Source organism: Erinaceus europaeus, chromosome 9, assembly GCF_950295315.1.
Source record: "Erinaceus europaeus chromosome 9, mEriEur2.1, whole genome shotgun sequence".
In the NCBI taxonomy this organism is placed as follows: domain Eukaryota; kingdom Metazoa; phylum Chordata; class Mammalia; order Eulipotyphla; family Erinaceidae; genus Erinaceus; species Erinaceus europaeus.
Window position 1 is genome coordinate 23,612,910 of NC_080170.1, and position 15,979 is coordinate 23,628,888.

The 15,979-nt window shown below is 41.9% G+C and overlaps 1 protein-coding gene across 3 annotated transcripts; it reads left to right on the forward strand.

Annotated features, from left to right (window-relative positions):
- Nucleotides 1-2,306: 2,306 nt before the first annotated feature.
- TM4SF18 (transmembrane 4 L six family member 18) lies at nt 2,307-15,979 on the forward strand. Of its 3 annotated transcripts, none has more exons than XM_016185993.2 (6): nt 2,342-2,608; nt 2,692-2,909; nt 6,420-6,509; nt 7,353-7,495; nt 11,407-11,587; nt 13,885-15,979. In XM_016185993.2, the coding sequence occupies exons 2-6, from the start codon at nt 2,733-2,735 to the stop codon at nt 13,897-13,899; spliced, it is 606 nt and encodes a 201-aa protein (XP_016041479.1). In that variant the 5' UTR covers nt 2,342-2,608; nt 2,692-2,732; the 3' UTR covers nt 13,900-15,979. The 3 variants fall into 3 exon arrangements, with proteins under 3 accessions (XP_016041480.1, XP_016041479.1, XP_016041478.1); XM_016185992.2 differs by having other exon boundaries at nt 2,343-2,608; nt 2,716-2,909; XM_016185994.2 differs by lacking the exon at nt 6,420-6,509 and having other exon boundaries at nt 2,307-2,909.

Here is a 15,979-nt window from a genome sequence, read left to right on the forward strand (position 1 = left end):
TAAGGAAATTTCCACTCCCGGTGTATTCAGGGTTGGAGCACAGGCAGCACTTTGTGTTTGTGGTCAGTGAGGAAAATCCCCACTCCTCCACTCCCAGCTTCCAAGATGGCAGCTCGCCTGAGCATCAGCCTTCATCAGAGCCTGCCTTCTTCTCCAAGTACCATCACCTGTGGGGCCAATTCCAGGGTCATATATCCACTCTAATTCCACAGACTCAGAGACTGAGACTTTTGTAGGTGGAGCCCTTCCTCTGAGAAGTCACCAGAGTCACCGTGTCCCCAGGGGGCAGACATCCTGCGGATTTCCTCAGTTCTGCTAGAAGGACAGGAAGCAGCCCTGAAGCTTAGCAGCCCAGGGACTCCTGAGCCAGCAAGAAACCCCGACTTAGTAAGAATTCCTTGGCAAGAAAGTGTGAGGCTTGCTGGAGACAAATGGCTTCAGGAATGTTGTTTTGTGAAAACCCATATTGTGTTTTAGGAGGGCTTAGGTTACACAAGAATGTTCCTAGGAATAAAAAGTCCTTTTTAATTGTCTAGCATATCCCATCGGTTCTTTTCTATTTAAAAATATCATTTATTTATTTAACAGGAACAGAGAAGTCAAGAGGGAAGGGAAATATAGAGAGGGAGAAAGAGAGACACCTGTAACACTACTTCATTGCTTGTGAAGCTTCCTGCCTGCAGGTGGGACCAGGGGCATGAACCCTGGTTCTTAAGCACTGTAACATGTACACTCTACCAAGTGCACCACCACCTGGGCCCCTGGATATATTTTTTAAAAGGTTTATCTATTAGTTTTTATTTTTATGAAAGAAAGAGAGAGGAAGCAGAGCACCGCTTTGCTCTGGTATAAGAGACGCCAGGGTTCAAAACAACGACCTCATGGATACAAGTCCTGTACTCTACCCCAGTCTTAGAGTATTTTATTACTAGGGTAACCGAAGACAAGAAAACTACACAACTCCACAAATTGAGTTTTCTAGGTAGTCATATTCTCTTCATTTACGTCTGTCTCTCATGCTGAATTCTCTTCCAAAGACAATTGGTCCTCATAGACCCCCCCCCCCACACACACACACACAAGGCTTTGTAACTGCCTAGGACAGAAAGCACCATGGGAGACATTTGGTAGGCTTAGGCTTGATAAAAACTGGGGATGGTAACTATGCATTTTATCCTCCTTGGACTCCGTCTCCACTGCAAACACCAAGAATCTATCCAGTTAACTTATCTCGCCTAAATAATACTCCCACCAAAGTCAGTGCATCTTTAAAATAAGACATTAAGAAGCCCCTACCAAGAATCTTGGTATATGCTTGGGGAATTGGCAGTAAAATAAATCTCAAAGGTTTAATTCACGGAGTATATTGAACAAGGCTGAGTGAGCACAGTGGAATTGTCCAAAGAACATGACAGTCTTAAAGTTTATTTCTAATGCCTGAGCTAGCTTATACTAAACGTTTTCCCTTTTTTTACCCTATTTTTTATTAGACTTTTAAAAATATTTTATTTATTTATTGAATAGAGACAAAGAGAAAACAAGGGGAAAGGGGAAGACAGAGGGAGGAGAGAGAGAGAGAGAAAGAGAGAGAGACTTGTAGCACTCTTTCACTACTTGTGAAGCTTCCCCTCTGCAGAAGGGGACTGGGGGCTTGAACCTGAGTTCTTGTACATGATAATATGTGCACTCAACCAAGTGTGTCACTGCCTGGTCGCCTTAGTTATTTTATTTTACATTTCTTACTTGTGATTAATAGCGGGCTATTATACTTTAAGATTACAGTGTGGAGTTCCACACCACACCCACCACCAGAGTTCTATGTCCCACCCTCCCTCCTCCCAATGATAACCACCATAATTCTCACTAGTCTTAAAAGCAGTTCGCTTGCTTCGGTGGCTTGTTTTGTTTTGTTCTGGTTTTGCAAGTTCATGTGTATCACTTCTGTAGGTTCCACATATGGATGAAACCACCCCCCAATTTCTCTTATCTCCTTTCCCTTCCCAGTAAGAAAAGTTGGAATTATACTTGTCATTGTTTTTGTTTTGTTTTATTTTGTTTTAAAGTGGATGAGATAATAGATATGAAGGAAAACGACACTGGCCTTGGAACTATAAACTTCACCAGTGTCTTGTTTTCTCCCTCCCCAGACTATTCCTGTCTTTGTCCTTTCTCTATGTCTGCCGTTTGAATACCACCGGGTGAAGAGAGCACACACACACAAAAGGCACCAAATAAAAGGCAAAGACGTGAGTCAATGTTGTAAGAAGAAAGAGTCTGCTGTGCACATTATCTCTCTAGTCACCCCCATCCACGGCTACGTGAGAGTCACCAGACAATTCCATCCCACCCCTGCTTCCTTCTTAGAGCATGGCCAGAGTTAAGTCCTCTGTGCACTGATCCAGAGGAAAATGACTTATTTTCAAAAGCAGTGAAAATCCGGCATTCCTTTGGCACAGGATGAAGACCAGCTCAGCTCTTCAGCCAGTTGATCATTGTCTATTGTTCTCCTAACAGTAAACTACTCTTTCACACCCAGATTGTAGGCTGCGGTTTGGTCAGTGCGGGGTTCTTCATGAATATGAAGTGAAGGGCTTTGACCCAGAAAGTGGTAGGTCATCTTAAACAAGGATAACAAAAAAGAAAAAAACGAAAAAACCAAAAAACCAAACAGACAGGTAGGAAACCAAACAGACTTTGTGTCACTCTCTCCTACAGGTTCTGAGCTGGGGGAAATGGGGGCTTGGAAATGTGGAGGCTGCCTAGGTGGTCTGCTGATACCCTTGGCACTTTGGAGTATAATTGTGAATATCTTATTGTATTTCCCAAACGGGCAAACTTCCTATGCTTCCAGCAATAAGCTCACCAACTACGTGTGGTATTTCGAAGGAATCTGTTTCTCAGGTGTCCTGGTAAGTGTGACTTTGGAGGCTTGGGGTAGAAGGGGGAGGGGTGTGTTTTTTTTTTTTTTTTTTGTGTGTGTGTGTGTGTGTGTTACTAACAATTGTCTTGGTTCACAGTGAAAATGATGAGCAACGGAAAAACTAGTGCTGGGTTTGGAAAGATGGGTGGGAAGGCCAAGGGGTAGGATGTGGAAAGTAGCTTTGTTTTCGGGAGACCTCTCATTTATGGAATGCTGGCAAAGGAGTTAGTCAATCCTGTTGAAAGTTTGTGGGGTGTTGGTCTGCAGAAATATATGTCCTTGTGAACCCTGTGTGTTAATTGAAGCTAGTTAATCTCCAGTGACATTGCTGTTTTTCCAGAATAGATGTCCCGCCTCAACTCATGTATTACCTCTTGCTTGTTGGGGTACTAAGACAGTGTGTAGAAACCAGAGAGTTGGAAGCGCAGGCAGACAGGAGTTAATATCTCTAGTGTTGTCCTTCGATCCAGATCCATGAAGCCTTGAGGAAGTTACTGAATGTCTTTGGACCTCAGTATCCTCCTATGGAATCTGTGAATAATGGCTTTTGCTTGGCAGGGTAATTGAGAAAGTAGAATGTCATATATGAAAAGTCCAGCTGACAGGCAGTAGGTAGCCAGTGAATATTGCGATTACAAATGCTTGTTGAACCGTGGGTAACTGCATTACTCAACCATCTGATGCTGCTGCCCTGACAATGGAGTCTATTTCTGAAAGTTAAATCAAACAATCCACAGTAAAATTCCACAAAGTGTTTTCTAGATGACTCTGCACACTGTAGAATCAAACTGATAGCAAGCCATTTTGGCAGCTCAAAGGAAAAGATACTTGAAGTGATCACTAGGTGTATGGTGTCTGAAAAGAATACATTGGGACTGTCATTTCCCTATACTTCCAATCATGTAAAAGAAAATTCATTAACACTAACTCTATATCTTTGTGGGCATTTAGTTAGTATGATATTTAATTGTAGTGCAAAGCAACTTTTGTTTAGTTATTGTTTGCACATTAACTTAATAAACTTAAAAAAAAAAAAGAAAAACCTTTAATGCCCAGTGCTACTGAAGTAGTTGTGTGATAGAAACACAAGATTATTGGTGGTGGCGGTGCTACTAATATGTAGATATTTTGGAGATTTTGACATGATATCTTAATACCTCTGATTTTGATTTAGTAATCCCAAATCTGAGAATTAATTCTGAGAACCAAATCCAAAATAGTGAACAAAGTATTCTTGGTGTTTATGACAGAGTTTTTTTTTTTTTTTGGTAATTTTTATTTATTTATCTTCCCTTGTGTTGCCCTTGTTGTCTTTTTTTTTTTTTTATCTTTTTATTGTTGTTGCGGTTGATGTCGTCGTTGTTGGATAGGACAGAGAGAAATGGAGAGAGGAGGGGAAGACAGAGAGGAGGAGAGAAAGATAGACACCTGCAGACCTGCTTCACCGCCTGTGAAGCGACTCCCCTGCAGGTGGGGAGCCGGGGGCTCGAACCGGGATCCTCATGCCGGTACTTGCGCTTAGCGCCACCTGCGCTTAACCCGCTGCGCTACCGCCCGGCTCCCTGACAGAGTTTTTTATGTTAGGGAAAAATCTGTGCTGAATTGGATATAGGGGTCTTTCTCGTGTTCCACAGAAAATTTTAAATTTAGAAAAGAGCCTGTTCATTAGTTTTTTTATATTCTAGGAACTCTTCAAAAATGTTATTATGACTATATCAAATCCTCTTGGGAGAAAGGGATATTTTAATGTAATTAAATGAAGGCTGAGGGATTTGGAAACTGAAAATGTTGACACCAAACAGCGAAATAACAGTGAACTCGGCACCAGATTCAGTCTGACAGGAGGAGCACTGGAAAGGTGGAGAATTTGCGAGAAGCATTATCTGCCCAAACCAATAACTATAATATCCATAGTAAAGAGACTCGTGAACTCTGCAAGACCTGAGCCCTTTGCTTTCGATAGCAAGAGTGGAAGTAATTCTACTGAATTCTTCCACTTTGTTGCTTTGACATAGACAGACAAAATACATTAGAAATGTTGAGATTGAAAATGTCTGAATGCACGGGAGAACTGAATTTGCTTTACTTTGAATTAAAAGATGTACTTTTATTTTTTCCTTCTTTTCATTTTCTAATTGTGATTAATAGATTACAAGATTGTAATATTATAAGTTCCACACCACACCTACCACCAGAGTCTGTATCCCCACCCTCCCACCTCCCAAAGATAACTGCCAGAGTTCTCACAAAGTCTCGGAAACGGTTTGCTTGCTTTTGTTTTTTACTTTTTAACTTCTTTTTTGCAAGTTCATATGTCAGTTTTCTAGATCCCACCTATGAGTGAAACCATCTGGTAGTTGTCTTTCATCGCTTTACTTATTTCACTAAGAATAGTCACCTCCAGTGATAAAAGGTGTAGTTTTGGATTAATCAAGTCTCACCTGCCTTCCCAGAGAGCAGTTAAGAGAAAAAGCTGGCAAAGGGCAGAGTCTGGTGAATGGTTTTCTTTTATTCTCCACCGCTGAGTCTGATATTCATGCCACTTACTCTTCCTCAATGGTTAGCTCCTGGTGGCTGATAACCATGATAAATAACATAGACAGCAGACTGCCATTTCTCTCTGACTCAGTGGTGGAGAAAGTTGCATAAATACTGTTGACTGTAAACCCCATCGATTTGATCTGATCTGGGCCCATATTCAGCTTAAGAACCTATGTGACCTCTGCATCCCTGTAGATCTGAGTCAAATTCTGCGGTCATTAGTAGAAATGTTCCAGGCTGCCCCAATATCAGGACCCATCTTCCTCAGGTGTAGCATAGAGTATGTTGACCAGCCTCCCTTCAGAGGATGGAACATTCTCTGTCACTGTTGATCCAAGTTGAGGGCAGAGTCCTATGGGGGCCCACAAAGGGGTCTATTGTGTTGTTCCTGATAGAGATGACTGGTAACATTGGGGAGATTTATTCGAGATGTAGGCCCATCATGCCTGTTTGGGAATCTCAGGACTCCCCAACCAGGGCCCCAGCTGATGGGGTAAAATATTTTTTTAAAAAGGGAAAAAGTGGGAAAGTGGGAGTTGGGCTGTTGTGCAGTGGGTTAAGCACACATGGCATGAAGCTCAGCAAAGATCCCGGTTTGAGCTCCTGGCTCCCCTCCTGCAGGGGAGTCACTTCACAGGCAGTGAAGCAGGTCTGCAGGTGTCTATCTTTCTCTTCCCCTCCTCTCTCCATTTCTCTCTATCCTATCTAATAACAATGACATCAATAACTACAACAACAATGAAAATACAACAATGGCAACAAAAGGGAAAGTAAATATTTTTTAAAAATTTTAACAAATTAAAAAAAAAAAGGGAAAAAGCTGAGATTCCAACTCAGATTCACCAGACCCCAAAGTTCATGTTCTAAATCACTGTACTCTGATTATGAGCATGTTGGTTACTCACTATCCCCTTTCTGGTCCTTCCCCCCCACCCCTGCCCCCTGCTCTAAACTATAGATGCTCGTGGTAGCTGTAGTTCTTCTTATACTGGAGAGTGATAATAACTACAAGGGTTGCCAGAGTGAAAACTGCAGCAAAAGATACAAGGTAAGAGCAATCAGATTTTGAGGATGCTTAAGTGGTAGCCAGATTTCTTTCCTCTAATTCAGAAACATGAACATTTTGACACTTTTGTACTCTCTCTATGACCTTTTAAGTTCAGAATCGGAAAGTTTGACTGAAAAACTTATCTTTTTTCCCCCTGAAGATATTCTTCCAGAAATTCAGGGCTTAAAGACATATTAAGTTTGAAAAAGAATGCTATCTTTTTCTGTCTGGGTTTCTGTGTCTGCTTTTTCCATTGCCTTAATTGATAACTACTTAGATACAATCATTGTCATCCACTAAGAAGCACCATTCTCAAAGTTTGGGCAGTGGAAGACACTCACGAAATTACCACCATAATCAAAATACAGGACATTTCCATCTCTCTCAAAATGATTAATATTCCCTGCTCTTTGTCATTGTAGATTTGATTGTGAGGGACTGGGCAGTGGTGCGCCTTTGCTGAGTGCACACATTACTATGTACAAGGACCTGAGTTCAAACCCCTGTTCTCCACCTGCTGCGGGGGGGGGGGGGGCATACTTCTCAAGAGTTGAAGCAGGTCTTCAAACATCTTTCTCTTCCCCTCTCTACTTCCCCTTCCTCTCTTCAATTTCTCTCTGTCCTATCAAATAAAATAGAAAAATAAATAGATACATATACTGACTTGTGTCCTTCATAAATAATGGCACCATATGCCACCCAACCCCAAATGTTTCCTTGTTCAAATGTGGATATTAGGTGTTTCATAGACCAAAGCTGGCTTGACTGGGTCCCACATGGTTGTTTATACACAATATCCACTTGTCTTAATGCACTAACCTTTTCCTCCTATGTTTAATTCAGATACTGCTGTCGGTTATCTTTTCTGCCCTTGGAATTATTTCCTCTGGGTACTGCCTGGTGATATCTGCCTTGGGCCTTATTCAGGGACCATACTGCCGTACCCTCCATGGATGGGAGTATGCCTTCGAAAGCACTGCTGGACGGTAAGTGGTTAATTCCTCAAACTAAGGAAGCTGGAACCTCAGAAACATCTAGATCATGAGCTGAGCTATTTTTCAAGATCGCTCTGGGGTTCCATGTGGGTAGCTTGGCAGATACTTTCTGTTTTTAATTTCTTAATTTCCAAGGCAATGTGTTCCTGTCCGAACTTTGTTTCTAGATGCTGCTCCTGTCTTTGACGACTCTATACATTCACTCTTTTGCAGTTGCCATGGAGACGTTCCTGAAAGGCTTGTTTTTATCTTACTTTGGAAATGTATTTCCTGGTTATTGAGGCCATTTCTGGAGTCTGGGACTTCAGTGCTTCTAGAGCCTTAATTTAATTTTGTCTACAAGTTGGATATGTGATCTGTTACCAGTGTGAAATGGCTTGGCTGGGAAAGAATCACAGAGACTTTGGGTGGTACCACCATGGACTGTATCCCTGGGGGCTACACAGAAATAGAAGCAAGCATGTGGGAGGAGCCAGAGACTTGTCTAGCATGAACAGAAGAATCTAGGGAGGTAGCACTGCTCTGAGGACTGGTGGGTCCCTCAGGGTCACCCTTGGTCTCAAAATGTCCCCTACTGCACACTGTGCTGGGTTTCTGGCTGGCAGCATCTGCAGAGGCATCTCAGAGGGAAGTGGGGCCCAATGGGAGACACAGAGGAGGCTCACTGAGCTCTCTGCCTTGGGTCTTTGGTCTGCCTGTCCAGAAATGAGAATATCATAATAGTGTTCCCATTTTCTCTTTCTTTCTTTTTAATTTAACTTGATTATTATTATTATTTATTGGGGAATTAATGGTTTACAGTTGACAATAAAATACAGTACTTTGTACATGCATAACATTTCCCAGTTTTCCACATAACAATTCAACCCCCACTAGGTCTTCCTCTGCCATCATGTTCCACAGCCTGAACCCTTCCCCCTCCCACCCCCAGAGTCTTTTACTTTGTTTCTTTTTTAACTATATAATTGTGATACTTTTTTATTTCTTTATTAGGGGATTAACATTCTATAGTCACCAGTAAATACAATGCTTTGTACATGCATAACATTTCTCATTTTTTCACCCAATAATACATCCCCCACTAGGTCCTCCTCTGCCATCCTGTTCCAGGACCTGAACCCTTTCCCCTCCCACCTCGGAGTCTTTTACTTTGGCTTAATACACCAACTCCGGTCCAAGTTCTGTTTAGAGTTTTCCCTTCTGATCTTGTTTTTTAAGTTCTATGAGTGAGATCATTCCATATTCATCCTTCTGTTTCTGACTTATCTCACTTAACATGATTCCTTCAAGCTCCATCCAATATGGGGTGAAGAAGGTAAATTCACCATTTTTAATAGCCGAGTAGTATTCCATTGAGTTTATATACACAATTTACTCAGTCACTCAGCTTTTTTTGGACACCTGGGTTTCTTGCAGGTTTTGGCTATTACAAATTGTGCTGCTATGAACATAGGTATACACAATTCTTTTTGGATGGGTGTGTTTTTTGTTTGTTTTTACCAGAGCACTAATCAGCTCTGACTTAGTAAACCTAAGATTTTGGAGCCTCAGGCATGAGAGTCTCTTTGCATAACCATTACCCTATTTACCCCTGCCTATAATATAGTGTTTCCAGATTGAACCACAGGAAAAGGCAGTGCATACTGTATCATGCTGCACATTGGGCTATGTATGGAGAGCGTGCCAGGGCAAGCTTCCTAACAGCTGTGGAACACAGGTAGCAAACGTCTTCACACTGTGGACCCAAGGCCAGCAGTGATTCCACCTGAAAATGTAGGCCCACAGGGTCTCTCCATTACAGACCCATCGTCTCTATCAGACACCCTGAGATGGGGCCTAATGGCCTCCATGTTCACATCCCTATGTCTGCTCAACTTTGAAAACCACTGTTTTTTATTATTATATTATTATTAGTGATTTAATTATGATTGACAAGATAGTGGGATAAAAGAAGTACAATTCCCACCACCAAAGTTCCATATTCCATCCCCTCCATTGGAAGTATTCCTATACTTTATCCCTCTGGGAGTATGAACCCAAGATATTTATGGGATGCAGAAGGTGGAAGGTCTGGTTTCTGTAAAAAAACAGAAACTTCTCCATTTGCTTCTCCATATTGCTTCTCCATTTGCTTCTCCATATTGCTTCTCCGATGGACATGGGCGTTGACAGGTCAATTCGTACCCCCAGCCTCTTTCTGTCTTTCCCTAGTGGGGCAGGGCTCTGGAGAGATGAGGTTTCAGGACACAATGGTGAAGATATTTGTCCCAGGGAAGTCAGGTTGGTGTCATGGTAGCATCTGTAGCTTGGTGGTTGAAAATCATTAGATATAAAGCAGAACAAACTGCTCAATAATCAGGAATCTAAAGGTAAGAATATGGCAGCCTATGGTAAGAATATGGTGAGATTTGGGGTCTTAATGATAGAAGAAGCTTAAGCTACTATTCTAAAGGACTTGGAGGCAGAATCTAGGAACTTCCAGCAGCATTTCTCTTCACTGGTTTGTCAAATTCATGTGGTTTTATACCCAGCACAAGCGCAGTCCTGTCTGGACAGCTTAGGCTCACTTCTAAACCCCTAGGGAATGGGTCTTCCTGACTTCCCAGAGCTAGGGATAGGTACCACCTTGTTTATCTATTTCTTTCTTTATTTATTGGATAGAGGCAGAGAAAATGAGAGGGAATAGAGGGAGAGAGAGAGAGACACCTGAATTATTGCTTTTCCATTCATGAAGCTTCCCCCACCCCTCACCCCCGCAGATGGGGACCAGGGGGCTTGAACCCATGACCTTGTGCATCATAACATGTGCTCACTACCAGGTGTGCCACTTCCTCACCCCAGTATACTGCCTTTCATTGCTATTGAATCTTCAATGTCTAAGTCAGTAAGTATCTAATTGAATAAGAATTGTCTCAGATGCAGGAGTCATGTTCATAACAAGCATAGTCCAGCCCTGTACATACTGCCTTTACTATATGTATGCAAATTATGTTTATTCATATTTTATTTGTTTTATTTCTTAAATTTTTATTTATAAAATGGAATGTTGGCAATACTATAGGATAAAAGGGGTATATTTCCACACAATACCCACCCCCCACCCCCAGAGCTCCATATCCAATCCCCTCCCTTGATAGCCTCTCTATTCTTGAGAACTTGTTTGAAGGTTCTAGCAGGGGAGCTCCAAACTCTTATACTGAAGACTGGTCCATCTCTATTCGAGGAAGGCCGTCCTCTTCGACCAAGTGCACAGCTTTGGGAGGGACGCACATGGAGCGGTGAGGGAGGAAGGGGACACTTGCCTAGCCAGCCAGATCAGCCCAATCAACCCTGGCAATCAATGGGGTGACAGATATCACAGCCAGATCGCCCTCACATCCCTATTATTAGCCTCCCTATTCTTTATCTTTCTGCAAGTATGGACCCAGGATCATTGTGGGGTACAGAAGGTGGAAGGTTATTTCTTTTATTTTAATGAGAGAGAGAGAGAGAGAGAGAAACATACACAGAGAAAGAGACCAAAGGCCTGCTCAGCTCTGGCTACCGGTGGTGCTGGGGGATTGAACCCTGGACTTAGGAGTCTCAGGAACAAAAGTCTTTCTGCAGAAGCATTATCCCATCTTCCCCACCCTAATAGTATATTTTAAATGCTTTATTTTATTTTAATCAGAGAGGAGAAGAAAGAAAGACCAGATCACTGCTCAGCATATAGTGGTGTTAGAGACTGAACCTAGGACCTCAGGCATGAAATTCTGTTGAATGATTCTTTTGCTTTTTCTTCAGCCATACACTTTATATATATTCATCTGCCTCGCGTAGAGATGCCCACAGCCTCCTTCCTTGGTGCAGGTATCTAGGCTTGGCTGCAGGGTCTCGTGGCTCATTTTCTTCCTCCCACTCAGTTTCCTGACAGATTCCAGCATCTGGGTTCGGTGCCTGGAGCCTGCACATGTAGTGGAGTGGAACATCATTTTATTTTCCATCCTCATAGCTCTGAGTGGGCTTCAGGTCATGGTGTGCTTGATCAGAGTCGCCATCCAGCTTTCCAAGATGCTGTGTGGAACCTACTCAGTCATCATCCAGGTAACAGGTCCCCCTCGTGCCTTCTTTCCTTCACTTCTCCCACCGCCCAGGAATCAGTGACCCTTGATAACAGGCTTTTAGAATTCCTTTATTTAGGGGGGGTGGGGCTGTGAGATAATTCACCTGATAAAGCATTAAGTCTTACCATGCTCAAGGATCAGGGTTCAGGCCCTGTCACCGTATGAAACACTATGAATGGCACCAGAAGAAGCTCCACAGAGGGGGAAATGGTGCCATGGTAAAGCTAGTATCACTTCAGCCTTCTGTCTGAAATAAAATGAATGAAAATGGGTGCTGTCCTCCCTAAAGGAATCCCATTCTATTATTATTATTATTATTCCTACCACCCTCATCTCTACTAAAACTCATTAAAAAAAAACTGGGGGCCGGCGGTGGCACACCTGTTGGAGCACACACGTCACAGTGCACAAGGACCCAGGCTCTAGTCTCTAGGTACCACCTGCAGGGAGGAAGTTTCACAAGTGATGAAGCCCTGTGGCAGGGGTCTCTCCATCTCTTTCCCTATCTCCCCTTTCCCTCTCAATTTCTGCCTGTCTCTATCAAGTAAATAAATCCATAAAAGCAAACGTTGTTTATAGGACCAGGCAGTGGCACACCTGGCTGAGTGCACATGTTACCAAGCACAAGGACCCAGACTCAACCCCTTCCCTCCCTACACCATCGGCATCTGCGGGGGGGGGGGGGGGGGGCTTCATGAGCTTATCAGTTCTGCAGGTCTCACTTTTTCTCTCTTCCTCTCTCCCCACTCCCACTATCCTATCAAATAATAGAAGTGGGAAGTGGGGGGGCAATGACTTCCAGAACCAGTGGATTTGTAGTGATGACACCAAGTCCCAGCAATAACTCTGGTGGCAAAAAGAAAAAGGGAAAAAAAGTCTTTATGCATATATGTACATCTGTATTTATTTTGATGAGATTTATTAAGAGAAAACTACCAGAGCACTGCTCAGCTCTAGCATATGGTGGTGCCAGGGACTAAACTTGGCACCTTTGGGGCCTCAGGCACAAGAGTTTAATAGGCTATCACTGGTGTTATGTCCCTGTTCCTTTACTAAAAGCTCTATTCCCTCAGTATTTTCACTGATGCTTCAATGTGTCTTTTGGCTTGTCTGTGTGAATGGAATCAACAGAATAAATGTGAAATCTCCATCTTGTCTCAGATGCCGAAAACAGCCACAAGTGACTCTGAATGAATAACACATCAGTGTTCTGTGCAGTATGCAAGGTACTAAGAAGTTTTAGGGCTCAATTATTTCCCATGAAATACTTTATGAAAGTTAACAATATGGGGGCCATGCGGCAGCATAGCTGAGCGCACATGGCACGAAGCGCAAGGACCGGCGCAAGGATTCCAGTTCCAGCCCCCAGCTCCCCACCGGCAGGGGCGGTCACTTCACAAGTGGTGAAGCAGGTCTGCAGGTGTCTCTCCCCCTCCTCCCTACCTTCCCTTCCTCTCTCGATTCTCTCTGTCCTATCCAACAACAACAACAGCAATAATAACAATAACAACAACAAGGCCACAACAAGGACTACAAAAATGGGAAAAATGGCCTCAGGGAGCAGTGGATTTGTAGCTCAGGCACCAAGCCCCAGAGATAACCCTGGAGGGGGAATAAACAGTTACAGTATTTGAATAGTAGTCTTTCTTTTTAATGAGTTTTCAGTGGTAGTTTGTAACAGACGAGTATGTCCTTATCCATTACAGTCATTCTTACTGCTTCTGCTAAAGCACTAGTGTCAACATAGCTACAGGTGAAACTGTTAAATCTATCCAACAATTCCACAGTGACAGGGAATTGTGGTGGAGTCTTCTTGTTTCACAGCACACAATAGCATACATTATGCACCACTGTTCCTCGTGGTTGTTACGGGGTTGTTTGTTTATTATTACTTTTTCCACTAGGGTTATTTCTAGGGCTATTATTTCCATCACTCCTGGCAGTCATGTTTTTTCCCCTCTCTTCTTCCCCTTATTTTGATAGGACAGAGAGAAATTGAGAGGGGAGGATGAGGAAGATAGGGAGAGAGAAAGACATCTGCAGACCATTTGTAAAGTGTCCTCCCTGTAGGCGGTAATCAGGGACTTGATCCTGAGTTCTTGCTTATAGTGTGTGTGCTCAACCATGTGTGCCACCACCCAGTCCCTTGTTTGTATTAGTTTTAAATACATACTTTCCTGCCCTGACATACTTTAAAGGGTAAGATGCTACCTGCATTATAAACTATTAATCAAGTCCAATTCACTATGTTGCTTGCTGTATCTCTTCTTTTTGTAGCCTGGAGTCATTTGAATAAGGACAAAAATATTTTCTATTATCAAGACATCTACTGTATAGACTGAAGAAAACATTCAAGTGGTCATGATTTCTCCATTTGGCATTTTCTTTGCCTACTTGGAAAATTTACAGTTCACAACTGAAATATTTCATGCTACTCTTACACTTAGGATTATTTTTTCCTAAGCAGTAAATGTCAGGATCTTCACTTACATAATGTTTATAACTGTTAGTCAAACAAATTCATACCCAACCCACTGTTCCATGTAAATAAAGAAAACACAAGACAAAAGTTCATACTAGGATTGACCTGCCAATGCCCATGTTCAGCAGAGAAGCAATTACAGAAGCCAGAACTCCTACCTTGTACACCCAATAAAGAATATTGGTCCATACTCCCAGAGGGAGAGAAATGTTAAGGGAAGAACACTGGAGGGCTCTGAACCCTAATTTCATCAGGACCAAGAGAGAGAGGAGGAAAATAAGAATGGCCTTTGGAAGTAGCAATAGGTGTGACTTAGAAAGGAAGAGAATGCAGGTTCATAGGAAAAAAATTGGAAAAATAGATAGACAAACAGACAATTATAGAAATAACAGTCAGATAGATAGATAGATAGATAGATAGATAGATAGATAGATAGATAGAGATAGACAGACAGACAGACAAACAGACAGTTACAGAAATAATAGTCAGAGAGAGGTCGGGCAGTAGTGCAGTGGATTAAGTGCACATGGTACAAAGCGCGAGGACTGGTGTAAACATCCCGGTTCAAGCCCCCAGCTCCCCACCTGCAGGGGGATAAATTCTTGTAGATTCAGCTTTTATCCTAAATTCATTTGAGTTATTTGATACTTTGTTTATTTTACATAAATATGTTTATTTGTGTGTATTATTCATCCACCCTTATAAATCGGCATCATTAGTATACATAGAAAAAAATAAGGAATCCAGCAAGAAGCTTTTGGAAATCAACAGGAAATACAGTAAGGTGTCAGGCTACAAAATTAACATTCAAAAGTCAGTGGCATTCTTCTATGCAAACACTAAGTTAGAAGAAGATGAAATCCAGAAATCAATTCCTTTTCCTATAGCAACAAAAACAATAAGATATCTAGGAATAAAACTAACCAAAGAAGTGAAAGACTTGTATACTGAAAATTATGAGTCACTACTCAAGGAAACTAAAAAAGACACAAAGAAGTGGAAGACATTCCATGTTCATGGGTTGGAAGAATTAACATCATCAAAATGAATATACTACCCAGAGCCATCTACAAATTTAATGCTATCCCCATCAAGATCCCAACCACATTTTTTAGGAGACTAAAACAAATGCTACAAATGTTTATCCGGAACCAGAAAAGACCTAGAATTGCCAAAACAATCTTGAGAAGAAAGAATAGAACTGGAGGCATGACACTCCCAGATCTCAAATTGTATTATAGGGCCATTGTCATCAAAACTGCTTGGTACTGGAACATGAATAGACACACTGACCGGTGGAATAGAATTGAGAGCCAAGAAGTAAGCCCCCACTACTATGGACCTCTAATCTTTGACAAAGATGCCCACACTATTAAATGGGGCAAGGTGAGTCTCTTCAACAAATGGTGTTGGAAAAAATGGGTTGAAACATGGAGAAGAATGAAACTGAACCACTATATTTCACCAAACACAAAAGTAAATTCCAAGTGAATCAAGGACTTGGATATTAGACCAGATACTATCAGATACTTAGAGGAAAATATTGGCAGAACTCTTTTCCGCATAAATTGTAAAGACATCTTCAATGAAACAAATCCAATTACAAAGAAGACTAAGGCAAGTATAAACCTATGGGACTACATCAAATTAAAAGATTTTATATTATTATATTACTGCTGGAAAAATACTTTGAAATTATATTCCAACTGGTATGGATTTCTTTACTTAAAAATATGCATGATGATTATGCAAGGGACTTCCATGCCTGAGGTTCTGCGTCCCAGGTTCAAACCCCACCATCACCATAAGCCAGAGCTGAATGTATTCTGGTCTGTCTATCTATCTCTCCATGTTTCTCTCATTAAGTAAATAAAATATGTTTTAACAGAA